This window comes from Nelumbo lutea, chromosome 3 (assembly GCF_056320005.1).
Source record: "Nelumbo lutea isolate HS-2025 chromosome 3, American lotus-T2T, whole genome shotgun sequence".
NCBI classification, from domain to species: Eukaryota; Viridiplantae; Streptophyta; class Magnoliopsida; order Proteales; family Nelumbonaceae; genus Nelumbo; species Nelumbo lutea.
This window is the reverse complement of record NC_142686.1, coordinates 21,024,879-21,041,379: the sequence shown is the minus strand read 5'-3', so window position 1 is coordinate 21,041,379 and position 16,501 is coordinate 21,024,879. Positions and strand designations below refer to the sequence as shown.

At 38.6% G+C, this 16,501-nt stretch overlaps 1 protein-coding gene across 2 annotated transcripts in view; it reads left to right on the top strand.

The window, feature by feature from the left end:
• Nucleotides 1-16,501, top strand: part of AAE17 (acyl-activating enzyme 17) — a 45,809-nt gene that overhangs the window by 27,411 nt on the left and 1,897 nt on the right. Inside the window, exons 11-14 of one of the 2 annotated variants that reach the window (XM_088974868.1) lie at nt 5,922-6,047; nt 6,129-6,227; nt 6,309-6,518; nt 6,615-6,711. In XM_088974868.1, the coding sequence (XP_088830994.1) occupies nt 5,922-6,047; nt 6,129-6,227; nt 6,309-6,518; nt 6,615-6,711 (532 nt within the window). Of the gene's footprint in view, nt 1-5,921; nt 6,048-6,128; nt 6,228-6,308; nt 6,519-6,614; nt 6,974-16,501 lie in introns of those variants that run through there. The other variant, XM_088974867.1, reaches the window with a different exon arrangement.

Genomic DNA, 16,501 nt, shown 5'->3' with positions numbered 1-16,501 from the left:
TACTGAGTAGAACCTAGAGAACTAGGTTCATTGTTGCCCTAGGAAGGGCTGTGTGTGCAGTAGCCGAATGGTGTAGGGCTGCTGTAAGTTGTTGAATGGTGTTAGGGCTGCTGTAAGTGGCCGAATGGTGTAAGGTAGAATGCAGTGACCTTGCCGAACTCCTTGTGGTTGTGTAATGCCCTCTTAAGTGTGTTAAACAAGTCTGAACTGGGTGCAGCAGATTTGTCTGTGTTGTGGTGCTTGAGTGGTTGTAAGAGGGCCTCTACTTATGATTAGTGAATGGTAAACTGATGCTTATGTGGGACGTAAGTGTGTGAAGTCAGCAGTGGTGTTTAGAGGCTGCAATAGGTGCTGAAATATCAAACTGTGAACAACATCAACTGTGAAAGAGTACAATGGCAGCAATAGGAGATGGCTACAATGATTGGAAACCTAGTGTAGTAATTTCCTCCGACTACCTAGGAGTGCAAATGACCTCAATTAAGCTAAATGGGGAGAACTATGTTCCATGGGCTAAATCAGTGGAAGTTTTTCTCAAGGCAAAGAAGAAAGTAAAGCATGTTAGAGATGAGAAGCCATCGGTTGTCTCTCCAGGGTTTGATGATTGGGAACAAGATGTTCAAATCATGACTTGGCTGTGGAATAGTATGGAACCCAAAATTAGTGCCAACTTCATGTTCCTTGATACGGCTAAGGATATATGGGAGCATGTTAAGAAGTTATATTTTGGACAAGATAACACAACAAGAGTATATCAGCTGTATCAGGAGTATTTTGATTTACAACAAGGAACCAAAACACTAGAAGAGTACTATGCCTGCATGAAGAATATAAGGAATGAACTCAATGTCTGTCATCCCCTTACTCCAGATATTCAAGTTCAACAACAACAAAGGGAGCAGTTAGATGTTACAAGATTTTTAGTGGGGCTGAAGTCGGAATATGAACCAGTTAGAGCTCAAATATTGGGGGGCTCTAATCTTCCTACACTTGAGGAAGTATTCTCAAGACTTCGTAGAATCTCTTTGGGCCAGATAGAGAACCCCACACAGTATGATAGATCAGCACTTGTGACAGCTAGAAGTGGTGGACATAGTACAAGAGGGGGAGGTCATTCCAGAGGGGGCCGTGGCAATTCCATGATTGGTCGGGGTGGCCGTGACTCAGGGGGAGGCTGTGGCAGAGGAAAAAATAACTCTACAAGGAAGTGTACTCATTGTGGTAGGGATGGACATAGTGAATTTCTGTTATGACCTACATGGCCCTCCCTCTAAATGGGCTAATCATGCTGTAGCAGGCGAGGTTGCTATTAGTGACAGTAAACTGGCAGACCTAACACCTCCCACATCTACATCTACTTCTGGGAGGGAGATGGTGAGTGTTCCGCGTGATGAGTATGAACGGTTCCTTCAAACTGCTTCACAACATACCACTGCCACATATGCCCAATTAGGTATCGCTTGCATGTCATCTAAAACTCCTTCCTGGATTATTGATTCTGGAGCCTCAGATCATATGACCGGGACTCCAGGTGTGTTCTCTTCTCTTTCTGAAACCTCCACATCACAAACTGTTACACTTGCCAATGGGTCCTCATCTCCCATCTGTGGTGTTGGTAATGTTGACTTGGCTTCTGTCCCCTTATCATCTGTTTTATACGTACCTAAGTTTCCATTCAATCTTATGTCTGTTAGTAAAATAACCAAAGCTCTTAATTGTTCTGTTACCTTCTTTCCTTCCACTTGTGTTTTTCAGGATCTCAAGACGGGGAAGAAGATTGGTGGGGGGCATGAAGCTGGTGGATTGTATTACCTTGACGGCGGTGGATCTTCAATTGCACTTCAGACTTCCCTTACTCCTCTACAATGGCATTGCCGACTGGGACATCCATCTCTCAAGGTTCTCAAGATGTTGGTTCCATCATTGAGTCAGTTGTCAGTTTTACAATGTGAGTCATGTCAGTTTGGTAAACACCGTCGTGTGTCCTTTAGTCCAAGAGTTGAGAGTTATATGTTGAGTCATTTTTCTTTGGTTCATTCAGATGTTTGGGGTCCAATCAAAATAGAGTCTTATAATGGGTACAAGTATTTTGTCTCCTTTATTGATGATTGTTCAAGAATGACATGGATTTACTTAATGAAAGAAAGAAGTGAATTATTTTCCATTTTTCAAAAATTCCATGCTGAAATACGCACACAATTTGGTGTTCCAATCAAAGTTCTCCGTTCAGATAATGGTCATGAATACTTTCTTACTGCATTTCAACAATATTTAGAATAGCATGGCATTATTCATCAGACCTCGTGTGCTTTCACCCCTCAACAAAATGGGGTGGCTGAACGAAAGAATCGTCATCTTCTTGAAATTGTTCGGTCTATGCTTCACCACATGCATGTTCCTAAACGGTTTTGGAGTGATGCTGTACTCCTGCATGTTTTCTCATTAATCGGATGCCCTCTTTTATTCTTCATGGTCGGTCCCCCTTCTCCATCTTGTTTCCCACTTTATCTCAGTTTCCATTAACTCCTCGTGTCTTTGGTTGTGTCTGCTTTGTTCATAATCTGAGTCCTGGAATAGACAAGCTAGCTGTATCCCTACCTAACAATGTTCAAGAAGCTCTTAGTTCACCTGGATGGCGGCGGGCAATGGAGGAGGAACTTTCTGCTCTTTAACATACTCAAACGTGGGAACTTACTACTCTCCCAACTGGGAAGCATGCTGTGGGCTGTAAATGGGTGTATGCTGTGAAATACTTGCCAGATGGTAGTGTGGAGCGTCTGAAGGCTAAACTTGTTGCTAAAGGTTACTCACAGGTGTATGGTGTGGACTACATGGAAACATTCTCTCCGGTGGCTAAAATTGATTCCGTTCCTGTCCTAATTTCCTTGGCAGTTATGTATGATTGGCCTCTCCTTCAACTTGACATAAAGAATGCCTTTCTCCATGGTGATCTAGTGGAGGGGGTATATATGGAGCAACCACCTGGGTTTGTTGCTCAGGGGGAGGGTGGTAAGGTGTGCAGGCTGAAGAAAGCAATTTATGGGTTGAAGCAATCTCCACATGCTTGGTTTGGGAAGTTCAGCGAAGTGGTGAAGAGTTTTGGAATGAAGCAATGCCAGGTTGATCACTCAGTGTTCAACTATGACTCAGAAGCTGAGAAGATTTTATTAGTGGTCTATGTGGATGATATTGTCATCATTGGTAGTGATAAATTGGGGATTGGCAAACTAAAGGTATTTCTGCAAAATCATTTTCAAACAAAGGACCTTGGAACATTAAAGTATTTCTTGGGAATAGAGGTTGCCAGGTCAAAACAAGGTGTGAATCTGTGCCAAAGGAAATATGTCCTTGATCTATTGGAAGAAATAGGACTGTTAGGTGCAAAACCGGCTGAGACCCCTATGGAACCAAATGTTAAGTTGAGCAGTGATACAGGAGAAGTATTTGAAGATCCTGGAAGGTATAGACGATTAGTGGGAAAGCTGAACTATCTGACTATCACGAGGCCCGACATCTCCTTTGCAGTCAATCTTAGAATTGTGAGGTATCTGAAAGGAGCTCCAGGCTGTGGGCTATTGTATAAACCAGGAGGAAAACTTGAAGTAGTTGGGTATACAGATGTAGACTGGGCAGGCTCAGTGAGTGACAGAAGATCTACTACAGGCTATTGCACATTTCTGGGAGGAAATCTTGTGACATGGAAGAGTAAAAAGCAGACGATTGTAGCCAGAAGCAGTGCTGAAGCCGAATATAGGGCCATGACTCACACTACCTGTGAATTAGTGTGGCTGAGGAATCTCCTACAAGAAATTGGGTTTCACATGGATAAACCTATGAAATTGTACTGTGACAACCAAGTTGCACTACATATCTCATCCAATCCTATCTTTCATGAGAGAACAAAGCACATAGAGGTTGATTGCCACTTTGTGAGAGAGAAGGTTCTTGCCAAAGAGATAAATACAGAACATGTGGGCTCCAATGACCAGTGGGCAGATTTGTTTACAAAAGCTCTAAGCTCAGGGAAAGTGAACTATCTATGTAACAAGCTGGGATTATATGACATATATTCTCCATCTTGAGGGGGAGTGTTAAGATGTGCCGAATAGGGGTAGTTTAGTCTTCTTCTGTTTATTAAGTAACTTGCTTATGTGGCAGTGTTGTTAGAGTTACTCTGCCCCACACTTAAGTATGGGCATTTCTGTCTTTGTAAACATTATTAGAATCTAATATAGATTAAGGGGGTCAACTGGATGGGTTAACCATCAGATTTTCGACAGACCCTTCTTCTTCTTCTCTTCTTCTTCTTCTTCTTCTTCTTCTTCTTCTTCTTCTTCTTCTTCTCCTTTTCCTGTTCGGACCACCGTAGCAGCAGTCAAAACACAACCAAATTGGATATTCTATGTTTTATAACTAAAATGACGATTCTGCCCCTCAATGTAAAAGAGAAACTTTAAAAAAGAAGAGGGTCTAATGGTCATTTAATCTTAAATTAAGCTTTCAAACTCTAATCGTATGAATCATCCAAGAATCGCGGTTTACGATTTACACTAGCGATTTGCTTACAAATCGTATGATTTATTCAAAAAACGATTTATATATATGACTTGTATCGTTTTAGCCCCGATTTGGTACAATTCAAATCGTGAATCGCACAATTTTGAAAACATTGGTTGGACCTATTGTAGTAAACTGAGAAACTAGGAGTTAACCTAGATGATACTCCTATTGACTCGAACCACGAGATTAATGCTTTAGATGGTGAGCTGGTTAAAGATGTTGCAAGATATCAAAGGATGGTAGGCCAGCTACTATATTTATGTATGACATGCCCAGAGATTTCCTATGTTGTTAGTGTTGTGAGCTAGTATATGCATGCTCCTCGGGTTCAACACTGGGAAGCCATTGATAGGATACTTGCATACTTGAAGAAGCATCCGAGCAGAGGAATTCTATTATCAGATCATGAGAACTTGAAACTGGAGTCCTATACAGATGCGGATTGGGTAGGTCGTCTAGATGACAGGAGATCTACAATAAGGGTTTACACCTTTGTGGGAGGAAATCTGGTTTTACGGAAGAGTAAAAAGTAGTCAATGGTGGCTAGGTCAAGTGCAGAGGACAATATAGATCTATGGCCCATGGTGTTTCATAATTACTTTGGGTTAGATCATTGTTGAGTGAGATTGGGATAGATGTAGAGGAGCCCATAATGTTATATTGTGACAACCAAGTTGCAATCAATATTGCCCACAATCCAGTTCAGCATGACAAGACAAAGCACATTGAGGTTGATAGACACTTCATAAGAAAAAGGGCGACAACCAGAGAAGTCTACTTGCCTTGTGTCTCCTCTGAGTTATAGTTAGCTGATGCCTTTACCAAAGGGGTTGCAAAAAACAAGCTTGAACATGACCTACGCAAGTTGAGAATGTGTGACATTTACTCCCAACTTGAGGGGGAACTTTGAGGATTTTATGCAGATTTGTTAGTTGTTTTTGTTTATTATTTGTTTAGATAGTAAGTGGGGACCACAACACTCTTATTGGGACCCTTTGGAGTGTTTTTTTAAGTTTTTTATGCAGTTTTATGCGTTAGCCGTCCTATTAGGGCATATTAGTCATTGTACTTATTTTTTACTTCTTAAAGTATAAATACCAATGGGAGAGGGCGGCCAGATCTGATTTGCTCTCTTTCTTTCTCAACTTTTTCTCTTCTCTTTCTCTTCTTCCACAAGAAACTCTTCTTTTCTTTGCAGACTTCTAATCTACTGTATGCTATATGTTAACAATTGGGGATGTAATTATTTGGGAGAGTTACCATGATCAATTCCAACTTGCATTTTTTATAACTTGAGCCATATGTGTAATAGATGGTTAACAAATCATTCAAGCTAATTATCAGATCTTCATTGTTTGTAGCTGCAAAACACACCAGGAATTGGTGAACTGGCCCTTGCTCCTATCATGTTTGGAGCTTCAAATACACTGCTCAATGCCAATCATTACGATGTCTACTTCAGGGGAATGCCCATGTGGAATGGGAAGGTATTCCAATCTTCTGAACATCTTTAGTGAATGAGGTTTCCTTGTATGACAGAACTGTCTTTGATGAATTTCCTCATGCAGGTTCTTCGGAGGCATGGAGATGAGTTTGAGTGCACTTCTAAAGGATACTATAGAGCACATGGTCGTGCGGATGATACAATGAATCTTGGGGGAATCAAGGTCTGCATTTGCATTATGAGATTACTTTCCTTGTGCTTACTATAGCTCTTGATATCTTATTTAGACAATTGATTCTTTCAGGTAAGTTCAATTGAGATTGAGCGCATCTGTAATGGAGTTGACGACACTATCCTTGAGACAGCAGCCATTGGGGTGCCACCAGTTGGAGGTGGTCCTGAAAAATTGGCCATTGCTGTTGTTTTCAAGGATTCAAATAGCTTGCCAGATGTGGATCAATTGAAGATGAAATTCAACTCCTCACTGCAGAAAAAACTGAATCCTTTGTTCAGGGTATTGTGTTTTTGTTTTCAACAAAGTTGGATTTAAGCTGTAACCATGACACACTTAAAATACAGATATCTTGATTTATGTTGACAATGGATGCAGGTCTCAGCTGTTGTGCCTGTATCATCTCTTCCAAGGACAGCCTCAAATAAGGTCATGAGAAGGGTTTTGCGGCAGCAATTCTCTCAGCTTTATCAAGGTGCTAAGTTATAACATGACTTCATTTACTTTTAATCTCAGGAACTGCACCTAAAACTTGCACTCTGTTTATCTATAATCCTATACATGTATACCCACCCAAATATAAATCTTTTTTTTTTTTTTGGTGGTAAAAGATTCACAAAAGTATAAGTCTTTACTTCTATAAATGTGGTACAAGTTGTTCATATTCAACCTTTCTGGGTAAAGGTCATGTAGATATATAATCTTCATAAAAGAGAAAAAGAGACATTTTATCTTCATATGGTCAAACTAATATTACACTTAGCATTATTGATTTAAATGTGATGTCTGTGATACGTGTAATAAATAATGAAATTGGAGGTGTGACTCTAACATGCGTATTACTGGACATATGAGATCAACTGAAGCAACACAGGGTTTTTGACTTAAGAGAAAATACAACTATGTGAATTGATATGATTTCTCTGAATTTTCATTAAATTTACTGAAATTTCAGTATATTTCAGCTGGAATTATGTCCATAGATGATAAATCATCATCGTCATCTAAGCCTTGTCCCAACCATATGGGGTTGGCTACATGAATCCTGCTCCACCATTCTGTTCTGTTCAGTTCCATTATCCATTGTTAAATTATCTACTCTTAATTCATTTTTAACTGCTTCAACCAATGTCCTTTTTGGTCTGCCCCTAGCTCTTCTAGCTCCTTCAACTTGTAATAGATGACTTCTTATAGGTGCTGTAGATGGTTTTCTTTGCGCTTAACCAGACCACCTTAATCTACTTTCCCTCATTTTATCACTTATTGGAGCTACTCCTGGGTTCTTTTGAATAAATACATTTTTATTCACATTTCTGCCACACTCATTTGTTTGGACATGCTGTTTATTGACTTGCACTGCTATTACTATTAAACATAACGTTGCATATATTTTGTTTCACTTTGAAGCCTCCTAGGATGTTTTTGTTTTCTTCATCCATATGTATAAGAACCAAGGTGTTGGAAACTTACATTTGACTCACATAAGAAAATTGATGCAGACACGAAATAGGAAAGAAGTCATAAAAGCAAAAACAAATTTATATAGTTTTGGCATCAGTCGCAGTTTCATAATTTTTTGGTCATTTGAATTTTCTAGAAGTTATTTTATAATTTATTAGTGTTTTTTTTGAGAAAAAGTAAATATGATATTTTATAATTTATTAGTTTTAATTAGGGCAAAGTCAGCTTAAAATGTTGTTTTAGAGTTGAAAAGTTGAAGATGCAAGTGTGCCACTTTTCTTTTAGCTCATATTTTGTTGGTCAAAAACTTGTCTGTATTGTGTGCTTTGAATGCCATTAGATAGGTTATAGGGTGCCAGTCTTGACGAGATTTGAGTTTTTGTATTTTCTTGGTTTATTTGGGAGTTGTTTTTTTGGTTATTTAGTTGTATTAGGTTTAATAAAGTGTTATTAATCCTCTACTTTATCTTCTATTTTATTCTTTTATTCTATTTTATATACCATCTAAATTCTGGAAGAAATAAAATAGGGGAAGGGGACTCACAGTTGCTGAGCTGAAGGCTGTGGTGTTTGGGATTCATAAAGCCTGGGAAATGGGGATCAGAAAATTAATGTTAGAAGGAGATTTGAAGGTGATCATAAGTTGGTTAAAACAAAATGATAAGGTTCCTGGTACTTCATAAGTGAGGTTAAAAAGTTCAGAAGATTTTCTAGGGACGAGCAAGTTGTTTTTCAGTGGGTTCCTAGGACAGCAAACAACTTAGCGGTTAATAGAGGGCATTGTTTTGGGGCTCAATTACTCTAAGAAAGTGTTCTTTGCTGTTTTAAGCTTTACTGGGGTAGCTGAGGCTACTCAAGAGATGTAACTTTATTTCTTTTTAATAAAATGTATTTTTCTGTTGCCAATGAAAAAATTCTGGAAGAAACAAAATCCTATTAGCTCAGTTGGTTAAAACATTGTTGTTATGTTTGTGCCTTGAATTCTTTGTGGCGACTTGCTTCATGAATCCGCTCCAAAATAATTTGAGAAAAACCCAAAGGCAAAATTTCATAGTGGTTTGTGGTGGAAGCGTAGGGCTTGTGCGGGGGCGTAGTCCCCGCGGTGGTGTGGACTCGATCCATATTCAGCTTATAGGTCTGAACCGAATACGAAGAGTAATGTATTTTTTGGGGTTTTATCTCTTGTATACTTAGTCTTTGTCTTGTGAGAGAAGAGAAAGACATTATGTGTATTTTGGGGTTTAGGGTTTTCTGTGAGTGAGGTTGTGAGTGCACAACTCTGTATTTCTTCTCCATTGCTGACTACATAGTGGATTTCTGTTCCTCCTTCGCCTGTGGACGTAGGCTATAAGCTGAACCACATAAATCCGTGTGTTCCCTGTGCTTGCTTCTCTTTATCTCTGTTATTAACCAATAACAAAATCATATAATATAGTAAATTACTCATTTAACATCAAATTCAAGTTACTTCATCGAAATATAGCAACATGCTAGGTGCACCTGAGTTATACCTTCAAAATACTCCTTCCCAACATGCCCTTGATTTGTGCACTTGAAAAGTCCTAGCTGTAACTGAATCATTTATCCCCTGCAGACAGATTAGGACAAGTTACCATTTCTTGCTGCAAAGGTAAAACTTTGAGCTAACATATGTGAGAGTATGTGTTCAAGTCAGAAAGCAATCACTTTGTGCAAAAAGTGCCAAAGGTTAGGTCCCTATGCAGTCTACCCAAGACCCTGGTTTGCTAGGACCATCATTGAAATTCATCACTGCATCCATTTTTCACATTTATAGTGGATTTTTTTTTTCTACTTTTCCTTTTTTTTTTTTTCATTTTGCAATAAGTAATGTAACAAGACAAGAAGGGAAAACCCTATATTCATATTATACAAGTTTTTCTGTTCATGTAGTACTTGAGCATCTGCACAAAAAGAAAATTTTCTCTGAAAGGGGATCAGAGATAACCCGTTTTTCTATTCATATAGTACTTGAACAGATGCACAAAAAGAAAAATTTCTCTGAAAAAGGATCAGAGATAACCCTATTCACCCTGCTAGATCACATTTATTATGGCAGCATCGACTTGCTCCTAGTTATGGAGTTGGCTTTCTAGACAAACTTCAATTTTACTTAACAACAAAGGTAATATCTGAATGTTATTCCACTTGAATAGAATCAAGGCTCAAAGCATCAATACTGATTTCAAAACGAAGATAAAGATAACTGTCAATGCAACTATTAATGTGATTATTCCAACTATATTTAGTATCAGACATGTAATGATCGTAGTAGTGATTGTCACTCTTAGACCCATTTATTAGATAACTAGAATTCAGGACACAATCTGCCCCATATCGGGCATATTGCATCGTATTGGCAGGTGGCTGATATGGCTTTTTTTAAGGTATTTTGAGAAAACACTTTTTTTAATAGTTAAAAAGCATTAAAAGGGGCCTCTGAAGTTTTGAAAAAAAAAACTAAAAATGATATGATGCATGAGGTTCAAAGTACCGATACACCGCTCCAGCATATTGGGGTGTATTGATACCTTGAACCTTGAATAAAATTAATTACTTCCACAAACATTGTAATTTTTTTTTAATTTATCAAAAAAAAACATTGTAATTTTTTCTTGTAATGAGTCAATAGATAGAAATGTAGAAAGTAAAACTTACATAGTACTATCATTATGGACATCCTTTTTCTTAAGATGTGTACAAACTTGAGACAGAATACAGTTTGTCTCAAGATATGTAAGCCCATCGTTTCCAGAACACTGACCACATATAATACCAATAACCAAGTATAGTACATTCTTGATGTATGGGGACATTTCTCAAATTTGGTATTATTGGAGAGCTCCTTGAATTGCCTATATACAATACGAGCTTCAGATGGGATAATTCCAACGTGATTTGAGGGGTTATGGCCAAATTATGGACATGGTGTGTGATAATATCAATGTTGTCTGGTTTTTTTGGTTGCTATTTAGCTTTTTGAAAGTATTTGATTTCTATACTTTATCTGTATAATTTATTGCAAATATGAAGTTAAAGATGTTCTAATTGGTTTTAGAACACATCTTTAGGTAAAAATTCCAATGCTAAGTATCTGTACTAGGCCCCCCTAACTATTCCTAATACATGGCTCGATCACTCAACAAGGAAGTTTGACAAATTTCATGTGGAGTCACTCCATAAACCTTTGGGGTGTGATTCTGTTTACCCTTGGTCAAAGCACTGAGATTTCAATCCTTGTTAAGATACAGAATTGTGACTTCCTCGTTTTCTTTTTCTTTGTCAACCACCACTTCTCTACTGTAATGGCGCCATACCCCATTAAATTATTCAGGGTAGGATTTCAAAGCCAAGGTCCTAATCCTCCAGACAGGAATGGGCTAAAAACCCCTTGGTTGTCTTACATCATCAATATCCCAACTTGCTATACTTGACAACTACCAGCTGTCACTCTCACCTTTGTGCAAGTTAGAGTCAACCAACTGGCACATCATGAATATTTATATGAGAACATCTAACTCAAAATCTCAGAGACAATGAAAAAGGAGATGGTGGAAAACATGATATTCCATCGACTGATTTTCAATTGCTTCTTTATTCTGTCTCTTCAAAAGACTTCTCACCTTTTATCTTCAACATCTGTAGCAAGAACTCATTCCATGTATCAACGGGGCCTGGTAGGCACCAGTGAACACAGTCATTAATTGTTATATTTTCTTGTGGCCAGTGCCCATAATGACCAGGATGCCCATCTGGCCTCAAGACTGTAGCTTGAGTAGTATCTAACAATCTAAACTCCAATCCTTGCTTCCTGGCCTCCCTCTCTGCAGTCCTGAATTCCTCCACTTGGGTCAAGTAAAACTCCACATCAAACCCCTGTAGTTTCTTTTCATTGCTTCTGAAAGGTTTGGTTCTTTGACAGGTCCCTCCGGTTTTCCAGGTTCCATCCTCAAAGTGACCAGGAGAGAAAGTCCTCAGAAATAACATCCCCTTGAATTCCTTAAGATTTCTAATGGCTTTAAAGGCCGTCCTAAAGGCCCTCCTATTATCCATAGTACATGGTAAGGTCTGTCATGTTCTTGTCAAAGCAGATGTGGCACCCTACAACCTTGCCCTGTTCATAAAACAGAAGTGGCCGCCAAAACCACTGTCCAGCAGAGATGATTACGTAGTCAAATTTGTCAATTTTAGTTATCCAGGCTTCATCAGGCTCATCTAGGTAGAGATGCATGAGACCAGTTTTCTCTTTTGGCCAGGTGTCCTTGGCTTTTATTAGTTGTGGAGACCAGTAAGTGGCAATGGTAAAGTTGTAGTCACTGAAGAACCAGCGTTTGAATTTCCCATCCCATGGATTCTCAGAAACATCTATAGGATCGGCCACCTGAAAGCATAGAGGAGAATTAACATTGGACTGTGAAACCAAAACAAATTTAAAAGAATTCAATTCAGTAGGTGACCAGACAGCCATGCATCATAGCTTCATAGGGGCATAGATATGCATGCATCCCCCTAAATACAGTACGGAAGCTTTTGATTGGATTTCAGGAATCGCTCAACAGGACTATTGGAGCTGTGATTCTAGAGACTTAATAAGAGGATGGAGAGTCAGAAGGGGGGAAGTACCACTTACACACTTGCAGTTTGCAGATGACACAATCCTGTTTTGTGAGGGTGGGGATCTAAATTGGATCAGAAACTTAAAATTGACAATACAACTCTTTGAGTAGATGCCTGATCTTAAAGTGAACTTCAATAAGAGTTGTGTGGTAGGAGTGAATTTGGAGAAAAGGGAAGCGAGTGCGCAGGTGTATTAGGGTGTGCTATCTCGGATTGGCCTATCACTTATTTGGGCCTCCCCCAGGAGATAACCCCAGGAATGAAAGCTTTTGGAACCTGGTAGTAGAGAGATTTGAGAAGAGGCTTGCTTCTTGGAGGAAAAATTATCTCTCTTGGGGGGAGAATCACCTTGATTAGGTCTACCCGTTCTAATCTTCCTGTTTACTTCATGTCAGTGTTTAAGATTCCTACAAAGGTCTCCAACAGGGTGGAAAAATTAATGAGGGATTTTTTATGGGAACCAAGAGTGGAGAAGAAAGACCATAGGGTGAGTTGGGAAGTGGTAAATAGGAGCAAGAAGCTAGGGGGCTTGGGATTGGGAATATCAGGAAAAGGAACATGGCATTATTGGGGAAATGGTTGTGGAGATTCCCATTGGAAAGGGACAAATTGTGGACGAAGATTATGGTTAGCATACATGGGCTGGATGAGAATGACTGGTATCCAGGAATTTTGGCAAGGGCTACTGCCGCTTCCTCGCGGAAAGCCATTCATGATTTGCTTCCAGGTTTCTCCCCTTGGATCAGGTACGATCTGAACTCCGATAATCAAATAAAATTCTAGGAGCAAATTTGAGTTGGAGACCTACCCCTGAGAGACCAATTTCCCTCATTGTTTGCGTTGTTAAGTTTGAAAAATGAACCCATTTCCTCCTTAGTTCCTTCTGATTCTTCTTCTGGGTTTGGGTGGAATTTGGGGTTGAGAAGGGCGGTAAGGGATACAGATTTGGGGTGTATCTCATCTTTGCTAACCATCATTGAAAATGTTTCTTGAACCCCAATAAGGAAGACACTAGAATCTGGACCCCTTCCTCCTCCGGCTCTTTCTCTTGTGCCTCATTTTTTGAGACATTAGTTCAACCTACTACTCCACTTGGGTTGTCATTCCCTGTTAAAGAGATTTGGAGCAAACCTATTCCTCCTTGGGTTGGTAGTTTTTGTTGGGAAATTTTTCTGGAAAGAGTTAACACAAACGATTTGCTTCAAAGAAAGAGGCTCAATTGCTATTTACCTCCCAATATGTGTATTTTTTGCAATTCTAATGGGGAAATGGGTTACCACATTATGGTTACTTGTCCAGTTACTAAGACTGTTTGGGAATGGGTGTTTTCCCTTTTGGGGTATACTTGGAATCCCCCTGTGAGGATGCAATGCTTGTTCTCTCCCTCATTCTTTAGATGGCCTAAGAAAATGGGGAAGGTTATGTGGAGAAGCATTAGGGCTGTAGTGTGCTGGTCAATATGGGAAGAAAGAAATTCATGAATTTTTTCAGATAAGGAAAGAACCATAGAAAACCTAATAGACTTGATACACTCAAGGATAGCTCACTGGTTGAAATCAATGAAGATATTCTCTGAATTTTCTATGGCAGACTTGCTGAGAAAGTGGAAAGAGGTAGCTACTGCTGCTCTTTGTAAAAGGACCTGTAGACCCTCTTGGACCCCCCCTCCCGCCAGATTCATAAAACTGAATTTTGATGGGTGTAGCTTAAGGAATCCGGGGTCTTCTGGGATTGGGGTGTTTTCAGGAATGAGGAGGGGTATATTATTGTCATGTCCTCTGGGCCAATTGGAGAGGGTGACTCTCTTAGGGCCGAAATTCTAGCAGTTCTTGAAGGAATCCAAAGAGCAAGAGAATTAAGCATCAGATGTCTAGTTATTGAGGGGGACTCGGAGGTGGTGATTAGGTGGCTGAAAGGAGATATCAGTGGCTTGTGGAGCTACAGCAATGAGAAGAAAAAGTTTAATTGGCTGAGTAAGGACTTAGAGGTGCAATACAACTGGGTGAAGAGAAGTATTAACTCAATGGCTGATGGGTTAGCTAAGCAAGGGGTGGCTAAAGATTCTTTGTTCTGGGCAAATTTTTAGTTTCTTCTTTGTCATTTTGATGTTGGGGAGTTAAGATAGCTTACCACCCCTTTTCTGTAATTAAATTTCACAAGTATTATTCATTAATAAAGCTTTCTATTATTGATAAAAAGAAAAGGTCAAGACAACGCAGTGTGCAGGAATCTTCTGTTGGTCTCTAAAGGAGCTTCCAAATAGGAAGACGTTGAAGTAATTAGAAATAAGAGCCCATGAAAAAGCAATCGATAAACTAACATTAAATATTTATATAAATAAGAAATATTATTAGATTTGATACAGTGGTTACTTATATTATGGGGGACAAACCTTTCATAACTGGTTAACTTAACATCCTATTCTGTAACAAGAAAGAAAGAAACCCAATTAGTATGGTTGGATTATTTACTTCTAGGAATGAAATGAAGATCTGTGTTTTTTATCCCTCTGTTTTAATTAACTCATGATGCTTCTTGCACTACAGGATAAGAATTGTGGTTTTGCCCAACTTTTAAGGGTGTAGGGGTGTTCATTTGGTCGGGTCGGTTTGGTTTGGAAATAGAACCTAACCAATATTTCAGTTAGGTCATTTTTTCATAAACCTAACTGAACCGAATTTAAATAGGTTAATTTGGTTAGTTAAAATATCCATATAATTTATATTAATCATTGTTAGTAAAATATATCAATTTTTATAATTAAAATACGTATTGTATATTATTAATAATATAAATAGTAATGTTAATGTATATTAATATTAATATTTATAATTAAAAGATAAATATATGTATTTATTTTGATTAATTCAATTTTTGGTTTGTTTCGGTTGAATTTTTTCTCAAATCAGACCAAAAACTGAAGATCGAAATTTCTAAAACCATAAAAACGAAGTAACCAAACTGAATTGGCTTATTCAGTTTGGTTCGGTTTTCAGTTTAATAACCGAATTTGAACACCCCTCAAGGGTGTATTCATATGGGAGTCAAATAAACAACCCGAGGAACATTGGCGTTTGCAGTAATATTAGTTTTTTGCTCAAAACTGCACATCATACAAAGGTCGAACCGAAATACCATGGACGAAATAGAGATTCAGTCCCCAAATAAATAAAAATAAAGAATGAGTAGTACAGGTTGGAAGTGGAAAGGTAAAGAATGAGTAGAGTGTTTGGTTGAAAAGCAAATCCCATCTATTAATATTATCAACTACTTGTTGTTCACGTGTCTGCCCGCTAATAATTTAACGGAAGCCACGAAAGTGTTTTTTTTTTTTTTTTCCATATCTAATATTTTTTGTTAGTTATTGTTACTGTTGTTGGTATTGCTGTATTATTTATTTACTAATTATTACTTTTTATTTATTTTATATATTGGAGGGACTTAAGCGAAAGGCCAGCTGCCCAGAAACCAATCTAGAACTAATACCACGAACCATGACGATCACGGAGTCTTTTAATCACAAAAGGACAAAACAAAGGACACCCTATAGCCTATACTGTATTACTGTGCGGCACTAGCGTCTATGTTTGCGATTTTCGGTCCTTCGTGATTAATGGTCCGTGGCTCTAGCATTTATCAAGCGCCCAAGTGTCAAGCCTAAAACAAGTGCCTCGATTCGTCCTGTGTATTTAGCCAAGTTCAAATCTTCTTTCGTAATTAGCAGTGATTGATCCAGTCACCATACTACCACCTCATCTCCATACACCGGGTTCACATGCTGATGTGGCATGTCCTGATTGGCCCCCCACTATTATCCAGTTTTAGTATGTTGATGTGGCATACCATGATTGGCCTATTATTGTCCAGTTTTTAGTAGATTATTCATCGGATGCACCATCACTTCACTTGGACGTTCCATACTTCCATATCAAATGGAGGAGAAAACAAACTGAAAAATGTAAACCAGACCATGACATGTTAGAGAAAGGACTAGCTGAATTTGATAGCTATTTTAATGGTTGTGGCACCAGTCATTTTGTTCCACACCAGCCATAAAGTGCATATATTTATGGCTGGTGTAGAGCAAAATGATTGATTCCATAGTCAATGAAATAGCTACCAAATTCAGCTAATCGACATGCATGTTAATCCCTATAACAATATAAATA